The 15,157-nt window shown below is 68.6% G+C and overlaps 1 protein-coding gene across 1 annotated transcript; it reads left to right on the forward strand.

Moving 5' to 3' along the window:
• Nucleotides 1–3,871: 3,871 nt before the first annotated feature.
• On the forward strand, nt 3,872–7,474 carry LOC311181822 (testisin-like; the record flags this gene model as incomplete). The annotated part of the gene is made up of 5 exons (XM_084250263.1): nt 3,872–3,920; nt 4,352–4,517; nt 5,063–5,346; nt 6,850–7,004; nt 7,196–7,474. The coding sequence occupies 5 exons, from the start codon at nt 3,872–3,874 to the stop codon at nt 7,472–7,474; spliced, it is 933 nt and encodes a 310-aa protein (XP_084106389.1).
• Between the last annotated feature and the right edge of the window lie 7,683 nt (nt 7,475–15,157).

Below are 15,157 nucleotides of genomic sequence, written 5' to 3' on the forward strand. Positions count from 1 at the left end.
CCCAGCCAGGCCCCCCGCCGCCCCGCTCGAGCCCTACCTGGAAGCGGTCTGGTCGGCAGCCCTGCCCGAGTCCTGGGCGCTGCTCCCCGGAGCCCTTTATACCCTCCCGGGCCCTGTGGGCCCCCGGCCAGAAGGAAGAGCTGGGGTGGGGGCTGTCGCTGGGGGGGCTCCCCAGAGCATCCTGGGGCGGCTCCGGACGTGCCGTGTTTGCTGTTCTGGCCCCGCGGCCTACACAAACAGCCCGGAACAGTGACAGGCGCCCGCTGTCCCCTCCGGTGTCTCAGCGCCTGGACTAACTCGGCTCAGAGGTGGGGGAGGGTCGTCCAGCTTGGCCCGGACCCCAGGGCAGGAGCAGGGCCCACGTCCGCAGGCGCCCCTGGGCCGGATCCTGCCGGCCGCAGCCCGCTGCCCAGCTGCCGCGTGGCCTCGGCGGGCTGGGGTCCGGCCAGGGGGCCAGGCACCCAGGTGCTGCCTCAGGCCTATCCCTGCCCAGCGGCATGTGGCGAGGGGGGCCTGGCGGCTGCACCCCTGACCTGCCCGGCGCAGGACCCGGGATCGCACTTTACATTTTTAAGTGGCTGGAAACGATTCCAAAGGCAAATGCTGTTTGGTGACACATGCAAAGTCGTTCCGTGAGATTCGGGGCCATGCCCACGAGTGTGGCACCTCAGGCAGCCTCGCCCACCCTCGGGCCTCCGCGGCGAGGCCGGGCCAGGCTGTCCTGCAGAGGTGGCGTTCGCGGCCCCTCACCCGCAGCCACGGATTCCCTCCCGGCCACGGTGCTGCCCCGCCCCGGTGCTGGCGGCCGCGGGGCTCAGGGGGGACTGGGGGGCTCCATTTAACACTCAGCCTTTACTGGGGAGCAGAACAGAGAGAGAGGAGTATGTCCGGAGCCGTCCCTTTCTCAGGCCTGCACTGGTCTCCCTGGACCAGCTCCTGAGGGCTCAGGCCCCACTGACTCACGTAGGAAGGTGAGGGCCCCCACCTGCCCCCCAAAGCTCCTCATCCTTCCCAGCGACCTTCAGGTCTGTGAATGCAGCGAGCGGCAGGGAGGCAGCGGCCCGCAGCCCGCAGACAGGCAGCAGGGCCCGCCCTAGGCCAGGAAGCCCCTGAGACGGGGGCGGAACAGGCCAGATCTTGTTGAAGCGGCACCCGGGGAGGGACAAAGGGTCTGTGTTCCCGTCCCAGCTTTTTTGAGCACTTTTTGGGGTCGATGCCAATTCAGCACCTTCTCTCCACCTCCAGGCTGGCAGGGTTGGGAGCCCGAGGGAGACCCGCCTGCTCACGGACTCCAGGAAGCGCCTTCTAGGCGGGGAGTGGGGGACGTGGGCTGAACTGGGGGGTGCGGGGCTCACACAGGCTCAGCAGGCGCGGGGTTCGGAGGAGCCTCAGCCTGGCAGTCGCCAGCTGCCCTGCACCCCCACCCACGGAGCTTGCACCACCCCCCAACAGGCACACTCGCGTACCCCGGCACGCCCGGGAGCACCACCCCCTTGTTCCGCCAGAGCTGCCGGGGAGACTCAACAGGCCCTTTGTCCCTGGGGATCAGGAGCCCCTCGCGGGGATTACCGGGCATAACTTGACAGGCCATAATCCCTCCGGCCCGCCCCGCGCTCAGCTGCCAGGCGCCGGAACAAAGGGGCTCTCTCCCCGCAGAGGCGGTCCTGGCGGGCGCTGCCACCGCGCTGGGTCCGGTCCGGGCTGGCACGCGGGTCCCGCCCTCTGGCTGTGGGGTCGGAGGGAGCAGCCCACGCACAGCACAGGGGTCTCCATCTGTCACTCGGGGCGGCGCGCGCTGCTGGTCCGGGCTGGAGCTGGGTGCCGGCTGTCGAGTGGGCTGGCAGGCCTGGCAGGGCCAGGACTCGGAGGGGCGCGGCAGGGGCGGGGCCTGCTGTCGCTGACCGAGTGTCCTCCTGGGCAGGCCCCGCCCAGGCCCGCGGACATGCCGGCCCTGACCCGCCGAGAGCAAGGGCCGCGGCTCGAGGGGCCCCCATGGCCTCACCGACCCCGTTCCGGGCCGCCCGGGTGCCCCCCGCGACAACCTCGGTGGAACATGAAGGGTGCCCGGGGCTGGCCTTCTCCCCGCCCCGACAGAGCTGCCAACTCCCGGGCCCGTGCGGTCTCCTCTGCGCCCCTGCCGCCCCCACCCCGGCTCATGGGCCCTGTGGGGGGTGCGTCCTCCAGCTTCTCCCCACCTCTGCCTCGGACCCGTGGCTGCCCAACCACCGGGGTCCCATCAGCCCCAGGGCTGTCCCATCCCCTGGGGGACACTTCTGCAGTAGGACAGGCCTGGGTGTGGGAGCGGGTGGCCGCAGGGTCCAGCCTCATACCCTGCGGAACAACAGCCTCTGCGAGCTTGGCCACCGCAGGTGCTGGGCCACCCAGGAGGGCACGGCCGTGCGGCGGCTCTGGCATGGCTGCGGGAGGCCTGTGGAGGGTGCAGTGACCGGCGGAGGGCAAGCGGGCCCTGTGGGGGGACGGGCCTCCACTGATGGCTGGGGAGAGGGCGGTCAGCCAGGAAGGAGGCGCCTGCTGGGAAGAGGGGAGGGCATCTGACCTGGGGGTCAGAAGTGGCCAGTGTGGGGGTGACCAGAGATGTGAGGTGACCCGGGGGCATTCAAGAGAGGCCCCAAAGAGGTCTGGGCATGGGGTTCCTGGTGCCATTGGGCAGAGGGGTGGCTGGCAACCCCTCTGGCTACAGAGTCCCCAGACAAAGGGGGAGCAGAGCTGTACAGAGGGGGTGCTCAGAGGGGAGGGGCAGCCTGGGGTCAGTGCTTGCTGCCCTCCCTGCTGGGGTGCAGAACCCTCAGCCTCCTCCTGGGCTCAGGAGAACGGGGGGTGGGGAGAGGCTTCAGGCAGCTGCCTTCTCCCAGAGCCCAGGCTGGGGGCACCGGGGAGGGGGGGAGATGGACCGGGACACCCCAGCCCCTAGCCCCGGGCTCCTGTGAGCCCAGGTATGCTTGAGCAGCTGGGGGCGCCCAGCCAGGCTGCTGCCCAGCCAAGAGCGGGAGCGCGGGCTCACCATGACAAATGGAGTCCCTTGGAGGCCCCCCAGATCCCCACCGAATGCTCTCTCCCCCCATCTCCGGAACGCCCCAGACCAGGACACCAAATACGAGGGGAAATCTGGGGCCCCAACCAGGAGTCCACCCCCTGGGCCAGCTCTGTGTGGCCTGGAGAGCCCTGAACGATGCCTGAGGGGCAGCGAGCACCCCACCAGCTCTGGGGACCTGCAGAGACGGCTCCGTCAGGCGCCCTTCCAACAGTTGCTGCGCTGGCTCCCCGCGGAGGACCCCAGAAGTTTGTCCTGGGGCCACTCACTCCAACTCAGCCATGTCCCAGGGGGCAGCGCGCCGGACACTCAGGGGCACCATGCGGGCCCGGCCTCCCAGAACCGCCTTCCCGACAGTCACCAGCCACAGGACAGCGGGCGGACGGCCGGGGCGCCCGCCGCCAGGACCCTGAGTAACGTGAAGGCAGTTTCCACGGTCAGGATTGACCCCGGGCGACGACGGGGCGGCTGGGGCGCCTCGGGGCTGGAGGGGACGGGCGGGCAGCAGGCCCGGCCCTGGCGCGGGCCCAGACGGGACCAGGCAGCGCTGAGCTGGGCGCCCCTCCGGCTCAGCCCGGCAGTGCGCGGCCCCAGGCGGCCCCACGGGGACCGGCCTGTCCCGCCGGTGCTGGCCGCGCCCGTCCCGGGCCCTTCCCGGCTCCGGGGCGGCGTCAGGCCCAGGAGGTCCTGAGGCTGGGCTGGGGCGCCCCCAGCCCTGACCCCGGGGGGCGCCGCGCAGGGCGGCCAGGGCCCCTCCCCGCAGGGGGCGCCGCGCGGCGGGAGGCGCGGCCCCAGGGGGCGCCGGGCGCAGAGGCGGCCATGGGCGCGCGCGTGGCGCTGGCGTGGCTGCTGCTGGCGCGGCTGTGGGGTGAGCCGGGGCGGGGCGGGGGGCGCGGGCGGGCGGGCGGGAGGCGGGCGCTGACCGTGCCGCCCCGTCCCGCCCGCCCGCCCGCAGCGCTGCAGGACAAGGACATCCTGTTCGCAGGTGGGCGCCGCCCGCGGGCCCGGGCTCGGTCCGCTCTCGGTCCGGTCTCGGTCCGGGCGCGGCGCCGCCTCACGTCTCGCTCTCCCGCCAGGTCACGCGAACTCCTCGCTGCTCTCATGTAACGGCCGGGCCGGCGGGCGGGCCCTGCGCCCCCGGGGGCGGGGAGGGGCGGGGGAGGGGCCCCGAGGGGGGAGGGGCCCGGGCTCAGGGGGGGGCGCAGGGGGGGTCCTGGGCGTGACCCCGCGCGGTCCCGTGCGCCCCCGGCGGGCGGTCGGGCCTCGGGGGCCGCGGCCGCAGGTGTCCTGTCCCCCCAGGGCCCTGCGGCCAGCGCGCGCTCCCCACGCGCATCGTGGGCGGCCAGGCGGCGGAGCAGGGGCGCTGGCCGTGGCAGGGCAGCCTGCGGCTGTGGGGCTCGCACTTCTGCGGCGCCAGCCTGCTCAGCCACCGCTGGGCGCTGACCGCCGCGCACTGCTTCGACCAGTGAGTGTCCGGCGCCCCCCGCGCACGCGCCCGCGGGGACCGTTGGCCCCGGGCGCCCCGGGGGAGGCCCGCTGAGCGCCTTCCAGAATATTCCCCCAACACCCCAGGCACGTTTGCACATGGGCTGGTTTCCTGCGCTGTCCCCTCCCCAGCAGGGAGCTCCAGCCCTCACCTCCCTCCTCCCGCCCCAGCGCAGCGACCTGCAGGGGTGCCAGGTGCTGGCCCCGGGCGGGGTCCCTGCCCCCAGGGAGCTGTGGGACCCCTCCCTGCTTTGGGGGGGGGGCCGGGTGGTTCTTTGCGGGCAGCTGGGAGCTGCCAGGCTGGCCGAGTGGCCACGGAGGGTCCCCGGGCCGGGCAGCCACCTTTGCCACCCAGGCCCCTGCGCCGGGGACGCGGTCTCGGCCTCTGGGCTCTCATGGTTTCTTCGGGGACTTGGGGGCCCCTAAGAAAGGCTCCAAGGGTGTCAGGGACCCTGATGGGACCCCGCAGGCCCACCCAGGAGGGCATGTGCCGGGCGGCCACCCAGACAGCTCTCCCCCGACCAGGAACAATGACCCCTTTGCCTGGACGGTCCAGTTTGGGGAGCTGTCTGCCTTCCCGTCCATCTGGAACCTGCAGGCCTTCTATAACCGGTACCAGGTGCAGGATATCATTCTGAGCCCCCTGTACCTGGGGTCCGAGCCCTACGACATCGCCCTGCTGAAGCTGTCCTCCCCCGTCACCTACGACAAGTTCATCCAGCCCATCTGCGTCCTGGCCTCCTCCTCTGAGTTCCAGAACCGCAACGACTGCTGGGTGACCGGCTGGGGGGACGTCGCGGAGAATGAGAGTGAGGCTGGGCACAGGCGGGGGAGAGGGGCCCCGCCAGGCCCTGGCCCTCCACCCGCCCCCGCCTCGGCCCCTGGTCTGTCTGTCCAGCTGGGCCCTCCCTCTGGGGCTCGGCCTTCTCTCGGCGGCCGCTCCAACACCACGCGCCCACGCGGCAGGCCTCCCTCCCGAGCCAGGCCTTCCAGACCCAGCGGGCGGCCTTACTCTCTAGCATGCCCGGGCCGGGGAGAGGGGCCCGAAAGCTCCCCTGGCGGGAGCTCCCCCCAACCCCAAACGCGGCCCCGGGCTCCTCCAGACCACAGCACCTGCCCCTCTTAGCTGCCCTCCTGGAGACTGAACCCCTTTCCCTGTCTTTGAGATGCATCTCCAGAGTCCTGGTGCCCCACGAGCCGCCTGCACGTCCACCCAGACACCCCGGGCCGGCGCCCCGGGAGGCCCTACCGGCCCCGGCCCGCCCCTCCTGTAACCACAGCGGCCGCAGCAGGAAGGGCTGTGTGCGCCCCTTCCTGGACCCCGGCCTCGGGGGGCTGGCGCGGTCTCTGTGCCTCTGCTCGTCCCTCTGGTGAGGCGGGGGCGGGGTAGTCCCTGCTTTACAGGGAGCCGAGGCAGGTGTGGAACTTGCCAAGGTCCCGGGGAGCGAAGGCAGAGCCTGTGTCCCACAGGGAGTGTGGCCCCAAGGTCCCCCTCTCAGTGGGCCAGTCTCAGCCTCGGTCTGCCTCTCCCTGAAACTGGGGTCCTTACTCTTCTCCTCAAATGCCCCCCCATCCCCGGCTGGCGTCTGGCCGGCGCCCACTACTGTCACGGGCCTCAGTGTCTCCTGGTGTCCACCTCGGCTCTGCAGGACACGTCATCCACTGGGGCCTCAGTTCCCCCACCTGTCAAAGGGGCTGACCGTTGTCCCCACCACAGGGCTGGGCCGAGCCCTCTCGGCCTGCCCGCCCCGAGGCTCGGCAGTCTGCACGGCCCTCTCACCTCGTCTTTCCGTCTGTTGTCACTGCCTCTGCAGGATACGAGGGGCCCAGACGTAGGAACTGGACAGGCCCGGGCCCCCTTGGGCTCGGCACCTCCCTGCTGCCTGGTCGGGGGGCAGTCAGGCCCCAGCTCTCTCCTTGCCTGAAAGCGGGTCCTGCCCAGCTCCTCCTTGGTGCTGAAGCAGCCCAAGTGCTCCCCACGCAGGTCCTGGGGTGCCCAGAGCTTCCAGGAGTGTCCCCCTGCCTGGACGGCCAGCGCTCCAGCCGACGGAGATGTGGCCGTGGGGCGTGGTCATCAGGAACCAGCTCAGCAGCCCACCACGTGGAACAGACAGGAAACGGGGTCCAGGAGGGGCTGGGACACCCTGGCCTCCCTGGATCTGGCTGCTCACCCATAAGGGCGGTGCCAGGCTAGAGCAGTGGCTCTCCGGGGGCGAGGCCCAGGTTTCGGGGGTGCCCCGGCCGCCCTCCAGCCTCAGCCAACAAACTGACAGGGGAGACAGGCTAAGTGACGCTCTTCCTCTGCCCCCCAGTGCTGCCAGCACCCTACAAGCTGCAGGAGGTGCAGGTGGGCATCATCAACACCTCCATGTGCAACCACCTGTACTCCCAGCCCTCCTTCCGCACGGACATCTGGGGGGACATGGTGTGCGCCGGCTACCCCCAAGGTGGCAAGGACTCCTGCTTCGTGAGTGCCCCTTCCCTCCCCAGCTCAGGCCCAGCAGCCCCCTCCTGGGCTGAGGGCAGGCGCCCCTCGGCCCCGGGAGCAGGGGCTGCTGTGTAGCGGCAGAAGCTGAGCTTGGTTCCCGGGGAGGGGGTGACTGCACCCCGCTGTGCAGCCCTCCGCCCTCCCACCCACTAACCCACACTGCTCCCCAGGGCGACTCTGGCGGACCCTTGACCTGCAAAAAGGACGGGCTGTGGGTTCAGGTTGGGGTCGTGAGCTGGGGCACGGGCTGCGGCCGACCCAACCGGCCCGGCGTCTACACCAACGTCAGCAAGCACTTCAACTGGATCCGCAAGCTGGTGGCCCGCAGCGGGGCACTCCGGCCAGGCCCCTGCCCGCCGCCGCCGCCGCTGCTGCTGCTGCTGCTGCTGCTCCCCCTACTCCGCGCCCCCCACCTCCTGCACCCCACCCCAAGGCGGTGGGACCCCTGACCGAGCCCTTCACTTTGACAGCCGCCCCGTCCCGCCCTGTCTGTAATAAATATGTCTGCACCTTGGAGTCGAGACCTTCCAGAGCCTTCTGTGCCCGGGGGGCTCCTGGACACCCCCTCACGCTCGCCCCACCCCGTGCACCCCAAGACCCACCCCGGGACCCTCAGTCTTATGTCCCAGCTGCGCCGCACAGGTGCAGAAACCCCCACCCCCACCCCACGTCCTGCAGGAGCGGGGTCTGGCTGAGGGGTGGGGTCAAGCGTGTCTGCCTGGCGGGGACGGGCCAGCAGCCTGTTTGGGCCCCAGCTGCTCAAGGACACCAAGTCTTCTCCTCGGAACGCCTTTCCTGGGGCGAGTGCGAGCCCGCCTTCAGCACGACCTGCGGCCTGGCCCCCGCGGGACCCTGCTCCCTGCCCTCCCGGAGCTGCTCTCCCTGCAGACCTGGCGCTTCAGACCTGCCCGAGGGCACAGGGGGTCCTTGACCAGACCTGAGCAGCGGCTGCCCTGCCCCCGGGCCTGTGCAGACGGAGCCTCCCCGGGAGGGGTCACGGGTGCGCGGGGACGCCCCTCTCCCCCCACGCCGAGAGGAGGGTTGTGTGGCACCATTAGCCTCCTGCTGGAAGGGGCTGGGCTGCAGGACTGGAGCTTCTCCACTTTCCCCAGGCGCCCCCTCTGCGGGCAGCAGCCAGCGGGGGGCCTGGAGTGGGGCAGGGGTGGCGGGAGCCCTCCTGGGGCTGGGGCTGGCGCTGGCCTTGGGAGGGCGGGAGCGGCCCCAGGGCTCCAACTAGTTCGCTGAGCAGGAGCTCGTTAACTGCGACTACCCCACGAGAATCTACCCGGTGACCCGAAGTGCCCCAGGGCGCGAGCACAGGCCCGACCTGCCAGAGGCCCCGTCTGCACTAGGACACGTGTCCAGGCCTGGCCGGGCTTGGGGGTGCCCTGAGGCGCGGGTGGGCTGACTGACTCGCGGCTCACTAGCTCACTGGTTGCCTGGCCGGGTAACCAGCCGACTACTCGTAAGCGGCAAACGAACAGCTGCTAACGAGTGACCGGCCCGTCACCAGCGGCTGTGAGCGTGAGGGCCAGGCCGTCCCTGGAAGCCGGGAGGGGTTTCTCCCCAGCGTCCCTTGTTCTCCTGGACCTTAGAGATGCCCCTGGCCGGGAAGGGCCGTGGATGGCTGGGTGGGTGGCGGGTGGCTGGGGGATGGGTGGGGGGTGGGGGGTACATGGGTGGGAGGGCAGCAAGGGCACAGGCACTCACCGCCGGCCTCGGGTGGGCCTGGCGCGGGGGTTCCCGGCGTGAGCGTCTCCGCGCCAGCACCGGGTGTGAGGTGCTCATCTCCCACTTCACAAATGAGGAGCCCAGACGGAGAGCTGGACCCCCCAGCTGTGGGCTTGAACCCCTAGTCCCGTCCTCCCCCGGCCCCTGCTCAGGAGCGGCCTGCAGCGCCCCCTGGGGGCAGGACCCGTCCCTGCGCCCCTGCTGGGGGGGGGCGAGGGGGGGCCATGTCCCTGCTCGCCCAGCAGGGGGTGTCCTGCAGCCGAGGCCTCCTTGTGGGGGGCCACTGCGAGCTCAGAGACGGGGAGACAGACAGGCCTGCCGGCGGGGAGGGGAGCCGGCCCAGCCCTGCTCCCCGCCTGGGCCTGGCGGGACCCAGCAGCGGCTACGGGGGCGGGATCCCAGGCCGGGGCTGGCGGCTGAGGCCGCCCCGAGCTCCCTCTCTCCTCCGCCAGCTGGCGGGGCCCTCCCTGGTGCCCGGGCAGTGAGAGGCGCTGCGGGGGCCAGGAACAAGGAAGCCCACACAGAAAAGGACAAGACGGCCGACACCAGGACCCTGATACCATCAAACCCACACTGAAGCCATAACCAGGAGAAAACAGCTCGGGCCACGAAAAACAGCTTTGTCGCCCAAACCTGCCCCCCCAGCCCGGTTTTCCTGCCTGACCTCTCCTCACCCTATGAAAGGGACATCTCGGGCCTCCCCGGGGCGCAGCGGTTGAGCGCTGGGTTGTGAAGCTGCCAGCAGCCTCTGCAGCGCCGGTTCGATCCCCGGCTGCTCCCCGGCCACTGGAGGAGGGTCCCGCATGGCGCGCAGACCTCTCCTGCCGCCCGCTGCTCCCCTCAGCAGTGTCCTTCGGTCCTTCTGCCTGCTCTGCTCCCCGCTCTGGCTCTGGTGAATTCTCTCACCCTCCCGCGCTTCTGACTGTGCCCAGTGCTTGTATAAATAAATAAATAAAATAAATAAGTAAATAAATAAATAAAAATAAATCTTAAAAAAAAAAACTAAATAAATAAAAGGGACATCTCCCCCCACAACGGGCCCGGCTTCACGGGCCCCACCTTGGGTCCGGGAGGTCCGCCCGGGGCGCAATAAATTTCCCCTTCCTGTGAGAAATGTCGCCTGGCTCTCCTTGTCTTCATCGCACCGGACCCTTCATCTGGTGTCTTGGCCGGGAACAGGGTTCAATCCCGCATGGGGACCCTGCCCCGTCCCGAGCCCTCCGCTCTCCCTCTCGTTCACTCTCTCTCCCCGCCTCTCCCCGTGGAACTGGTGGCCGGGAGCCCCTCTTGTTAGGGGAGAGGATGTCCTGCGCTGATCCCACGCAGGCTTTGGGGACGCCACCCCCACTCCAGACCAAAGCCATCAGGACACTGGGAAAGACAAATCCCGTCACCACCAAAGGGAAGGTGGCTGGGACCTGAGGGTGGAGTTGGGCAGCCAGGTTGGGTATAAAAACCAAACACGTGGGCCTTGGGCTGGCTACTGCTCGCCTCCTGGCTTCCCGGCTCCTGGCTGGCGGCAGCTCTCAGGGCGCCATCTGGGATTCCTGGTCAGCGGATCGGGTAGGACGCATTTAAAACTTTATCTCCCGCTTTTCTCCCAGAGCTGTACATCTCCTCCTTTCCCCTTCCCTTGTCAATAAACCTTTTATGAACCTTTCGCGTGCGCCTGCAGTAGAGCATGGATAAGTCCTTTTGAGCGCGCGGGTGAGGACCCACAGTCAGGCACCCCGTTTTGTATCGGGGCTGCCCTATAACACTCTGAGCTCACGAAGGCTGAACCGGTGCGCCACCCGGGCGCCCTCCCAGCGGGAGACCGGGCCTCGCTGCCTCGCGGGCCCCGGGAGCAGAGCAGGGACTTGCTCTTGTCCCGCGTCTGGCTGCCCTGGGAGCTCCAGGCCACGGGGCCACCTCCGCCTCAACAACTCCTCCTCCCCCGTGGAGGGCCACCCTCCTGCCCCTGGTGGCCCGCCTGCTCGTCCCGCGGCACTTCACCAAATAATCGTGAAGAACGAAAAGACTCGGCGGCCTGTGGACCCCCAGGCTGGGCTCTTGACTCTCCCAGGGTGAGTTCTTGCCTCTAGGGTCCCTCGGATCACGAAGGTCTCTGCTTTTTATTCAGTGATCGCTTCCCCCTCCTGACCCGCCCTCTCCATTTAGGGCTCCCTCTGAGGTGAGGCGTCTCCTCAGGGGAACGGAGGTAAAGAGGACACGGGACGCCGCCTTCCCCTTCATTCTCCCACTCAACTTCCTGAGGATCGGGCCGGGACGCTGGGATGTAGGCCTTCCCCGACCCTCCATCTGGGACCCTAAGAGGGACACTCACTATGGGATCAACGCCATCCCGCATTCCAGCACACACGCCCTTGGGTGCCTCCTGAAGGCCCTTGGCCCTCGACATGTAAAGCTGGATGTGAGACCTAAGCGCCTCATTTTTTATTGCACCAGGGCCTGGCCCAAATAGGAACTGGACAACGGCTCTAGGTGGCCGGAAATGGGCCCTTTTGACCCCCAAATTCTAACCAACTTAGACAACCTTTGCCATAGGCAGAAAAAGTGGCCTGGCTCTCCTTGTCTTCACCGCGCCGGACCTTACAGCAGCGCCCCTAGTCCCGGTGCCAGAGGGTCCCAGGGCGAGGGGCCCCAGCCAGGCCGCCAGCTGTGCCAGGGCGGGAAGCCAGGAGCCAGAGGACCGTTGAAGCGGGGCAGTCCCGCCCGCGCTGCCTCGTCCTTCCTCTCCTACACCTGCACCGTGGGCGCCGCGAGGGCCTCCTGAGGTGGAACAGCCAGAGCTCTCTGGGCTGTGACCTGGCACTCAGCAGTGTTTCTTTGACAACAGGAGATTCTGTAAAGTGCGAAACGCTCTCCACAGCTAGAACAGGGTCTGGGCAGGCGCGCCAGTGGAGCAGGCATGAAGGGCGACAGAGCTCATCCCTCAGACAGCGGCGACAGTCCCCGTCACCCAAGGCCTTGAGAGTCTTTTTTGTTTATGTATTTTGCGTAGAAGAGCTGAGGTGTAGGGCCTCCCTGGTGGCACAAGGGGTTAAGCACCACACTATGAAGCAATCCCCAGCCAAGGAGCAACCCACATGGCGCGGCAGACCTCTCCTGACCCGCCCGCTGCTCCCCTCAGCAGTTTGCTTAGGTCAGTCTGCCTGTTCTGTTCCCCGCTCTGTCTCTGGTGAATCCTCTCACCCCCTGCATCTCTGGCCTGTACCCCAGCTCTTGTATGCATAAATAAATAAATCTTATAAAAAAAAAAAAAAAGAAGAGCTGAGGTGCAGACTGAGGTGTGGGGGTGAGAGGAGTCACCAGAGACAGAGTGGGGAGCAGAGCAGGCAGACCGACTGAAACACACTGCTGAGGGGAGCAGCAGAGAGACAGGAGAGGTCTGCTGTGCCCTGGGGGTCACTCCCTGGCAGGGATCAAACTCAGGCCGCGGTGGTGAAAACCTGAGACTGGCCCCCAGGGAGGCCCCTGAGTCTGCCCGCTCAAGCACATCCACTTTAGCCTCTTGGCAGTAAAATGGCTGCCGAGCGGCAGGTCTTACACGCAGAGCAGAAGGAAGGAGATGGGCTGGCGGGGCAGGGGATGCGGCCTTCGATCAGGAACAAGCCGAGTCCCCCGAGGCTACAGATGCAGCACAGTGAAGCCGCCTGTGTTCACGGCCACGGCAAAGCCGAGCCAGCTACCCAGGATGAGCGGAGCCAGGCCGGTGTCGGGAGAGGCCGCAGGGCAAGGAGAATCGGTCCGCGTGCAGTGGCAAGAAGGACACAGGGCAGGATCTCTATGCTCTGTGCAGACGGGGGACGGCGGAGTCCTGAAGCCCTAGGGGGTTTTGCCGGCTTTTATGGGGATTTACCAGGCACACGGCAGGCAGGGGTGCGGGGGGGGGGGGGGGCCGGGAGGCAGGCCGCCCCCAGCAAGTCCTCGCTCTGTCTGGGCTCTCTGGCCTTCTCTGCTGGTCTCTGCTGCGCTTTCGCTCTCCTTCGCTCTGACTCTCCGCTCTCCGCTTCTCGTGGTTCCGCTGGCGGCCCCGTGACGCCGCCCTTAGAAGCCCAGTCTCTCAGCCCAGGTGAATCCCATCTACACGTGCCCACACCCCGGGGCCGCCACCCGGCGTGCGTTCAGGACCGCAAGGATCCCTCATCCATCCTAAGGGCAGAAAAGCCTGATATCTTTTTCTCTTCCCCTGCACCGCGCCTCCAACGCCGTGCTGTGGCCAGGACGCACGCCCACCTCAGAACCCCGGCGCCGCACCGGCGGGGCCCGGGCCTGGGAGCCGCAGTAGCCAGGCAGGGGCGACCTCAGCCGCAGCCCAGTGGGTGTGACAGGTCCTGCTGCAGAGGGAGCTGCCAGCTGCCTGCGGCTCACCAGACCACAGTGACACGGAGCAGCGCCAGGGCCGGGTGGCAGCAAAGGGGACCGTTCCCGGCCTGTGGGCCTGACCAGCCTGGCCCTCGCCCGGCACGTTCACGGTCAGCAAGGCCTGGAAGGGAGGCTGGCAGAGGCTACAGGAGACATTTGGGCCTCGGGGAGGGAACGGCCATGGCCCCAGAAGCCAGAGGCACAGCAGGGTGGGGAACCCTTCATGGGCATGGGGCGGCCTGGTGGCACTCCTGCTGGTCCCGCCCTCGCCCCTTCTGGTGCAGTTCTATGGCCACAAAGACGGGACCTACAAAGGCACAGACACCCCTACAAAGGCGCCTCCGGGACACACCCGGTTCCTGAAGAAGGGGTCTGAAGCCAGCTTAAAGCAAGAGAAGGAAACGCTGTTACCACCCACACAAACCGAAAACGGGGCCTTCCTGGTCGCGCAGGGGTTAGTCTCAGTGCTATGAAGCTGTCCGCAGCCTCTGCAGCCCGAGTTCGATCCCTGGCCAGGGAGGTGACCAGCATGACGCAGCAGACCTCTCCTGTCTCCCCGCTGCTCCCCTCAGCAGTGCATTTCAGTCAGTCTGCCTGTTCTGCTCCCCGCTCTGTCTCTGGTGGATCCTCTCACCCCCCGCAACTCTGGCCTGTACCCCGGCTCTTGTGTGCATAAATAAATAAATCTTTTTAAAAATATCTGAAAAGAAAACAAAGAGACAAAGGCACAGTCAGCAGGCCGGGCAGAGGCGCCCGGGGAGACCCCGCCGGCAGGAGCGCGGCCTCAGCGGGAGGCGGCTCCGGGCAGCCACAACCACGCGTGCCACATTAGGAAACAGGAGTGGGACACAGGGACAGTCTGGGACCTGCCGCTGGAACCGAAGGGCTGCGCTCTGCACCAGCACACCCGCCGTCTCGCTGCCCCCCGGGATTCGGGAGCCCCAGGAGGGAGCGGGAGCGCCGAGATGGCTGAGCAGCTCGGGGATCAAAGGGCCTCAAGTCAGGACGGAGCCTGGCGGGCAGCACCTGAGCTTGGGTGACCCGGGTGACCTTGACTCCGCAGACGGGACTGTCACCCTGGCACCCCCGAGAGCGCCTCTGCGGGCAGCAGGGAGCCCCAGGAAGCCCGGCGGCCAGGGCTCACCTCGGACGTGGGCGAGGGCGTGGAGCCGGTGGCGGCCGGGCCCAGAGCAGGCAGTGGGGCTGCTGGCCCGCCGGGGCAGCGGCCAGTGTGGTGGCCCCGGGCAGGGGCTGTACGGGGGGCCCTAGCGGAAATGGGGAGGCACGGGCCGGGGGCGCTCCTCCCGAGCCGCAGAGCCTGGGATTTGGCGATGACAAGGCAGGCCCTGGGGCCTTGGGCCCGAGTGCGGGGCGCTTCCGAGGCACGACGGGGGCTGAGGCGGTGTGGGGGGGAGGTCCCTTCCCCCCAGGAAACCAGGCTCAGGAGGCCACGGCCAGACTCGCAGCCACAGGGCGGGCCCGTCACCCCCGGGAGCCTGTGCCAGGCGGCGCGAGCGCGAGCTCAGGCGCAAATAAGGGATTTCGAGGCAGGCGTTTCCTTTCACGCCTGCTGCTCAGCGTCATCCTCTGGCCACGCCGCTAAATGACATGCCCCAGACACAGCAGCAGGCGAGCACCCCAGCTCACGGGCGAGCACCCCCAGCTCACGGGCGAGCACCCCCAGTTCACAGGCCGAGGACCCCCAGCTCACGGGCGAGCACCCCCAGCTCATGGGCGAGGACCCCCAGCTCACAGGCGAGCACCCCCAGCTCACGGCGTAGGGGGTCCGCTGCACGGGGGCCGCACAGGCAGCTCAGCCGAGCCAGAGGCCGCAGGGCAGCCCGTCGGGGCAGCCCGAGAGCGAGGCCGGGAGGGGGAGGGGAGAGGAGACCGCGGGAGCCGTCAGCCTGGGACGCGGACCCGGCGTCAGCACCCGAGAGGCCCCGAACAACACGTTCCATCCGAACCCACACATCTTCCCGGGACCCTCCCACCTCCGCCTCCACCGCCCGCCTGCCTGACCCGGGGCCGCT

Source organism: Talpa europaea (assembly GCF_964194135.1).
Source record: "Talpa europaea genome assembly, chromosome: 12".
In the NCBI taxonomy this organism is placed as follows: domain Eukaryota; kingdom Metazoa; phylum Chordata; class Mammalia; order Eulipotyphla; family Talpidae; genus Talpa; species Talpa europaea.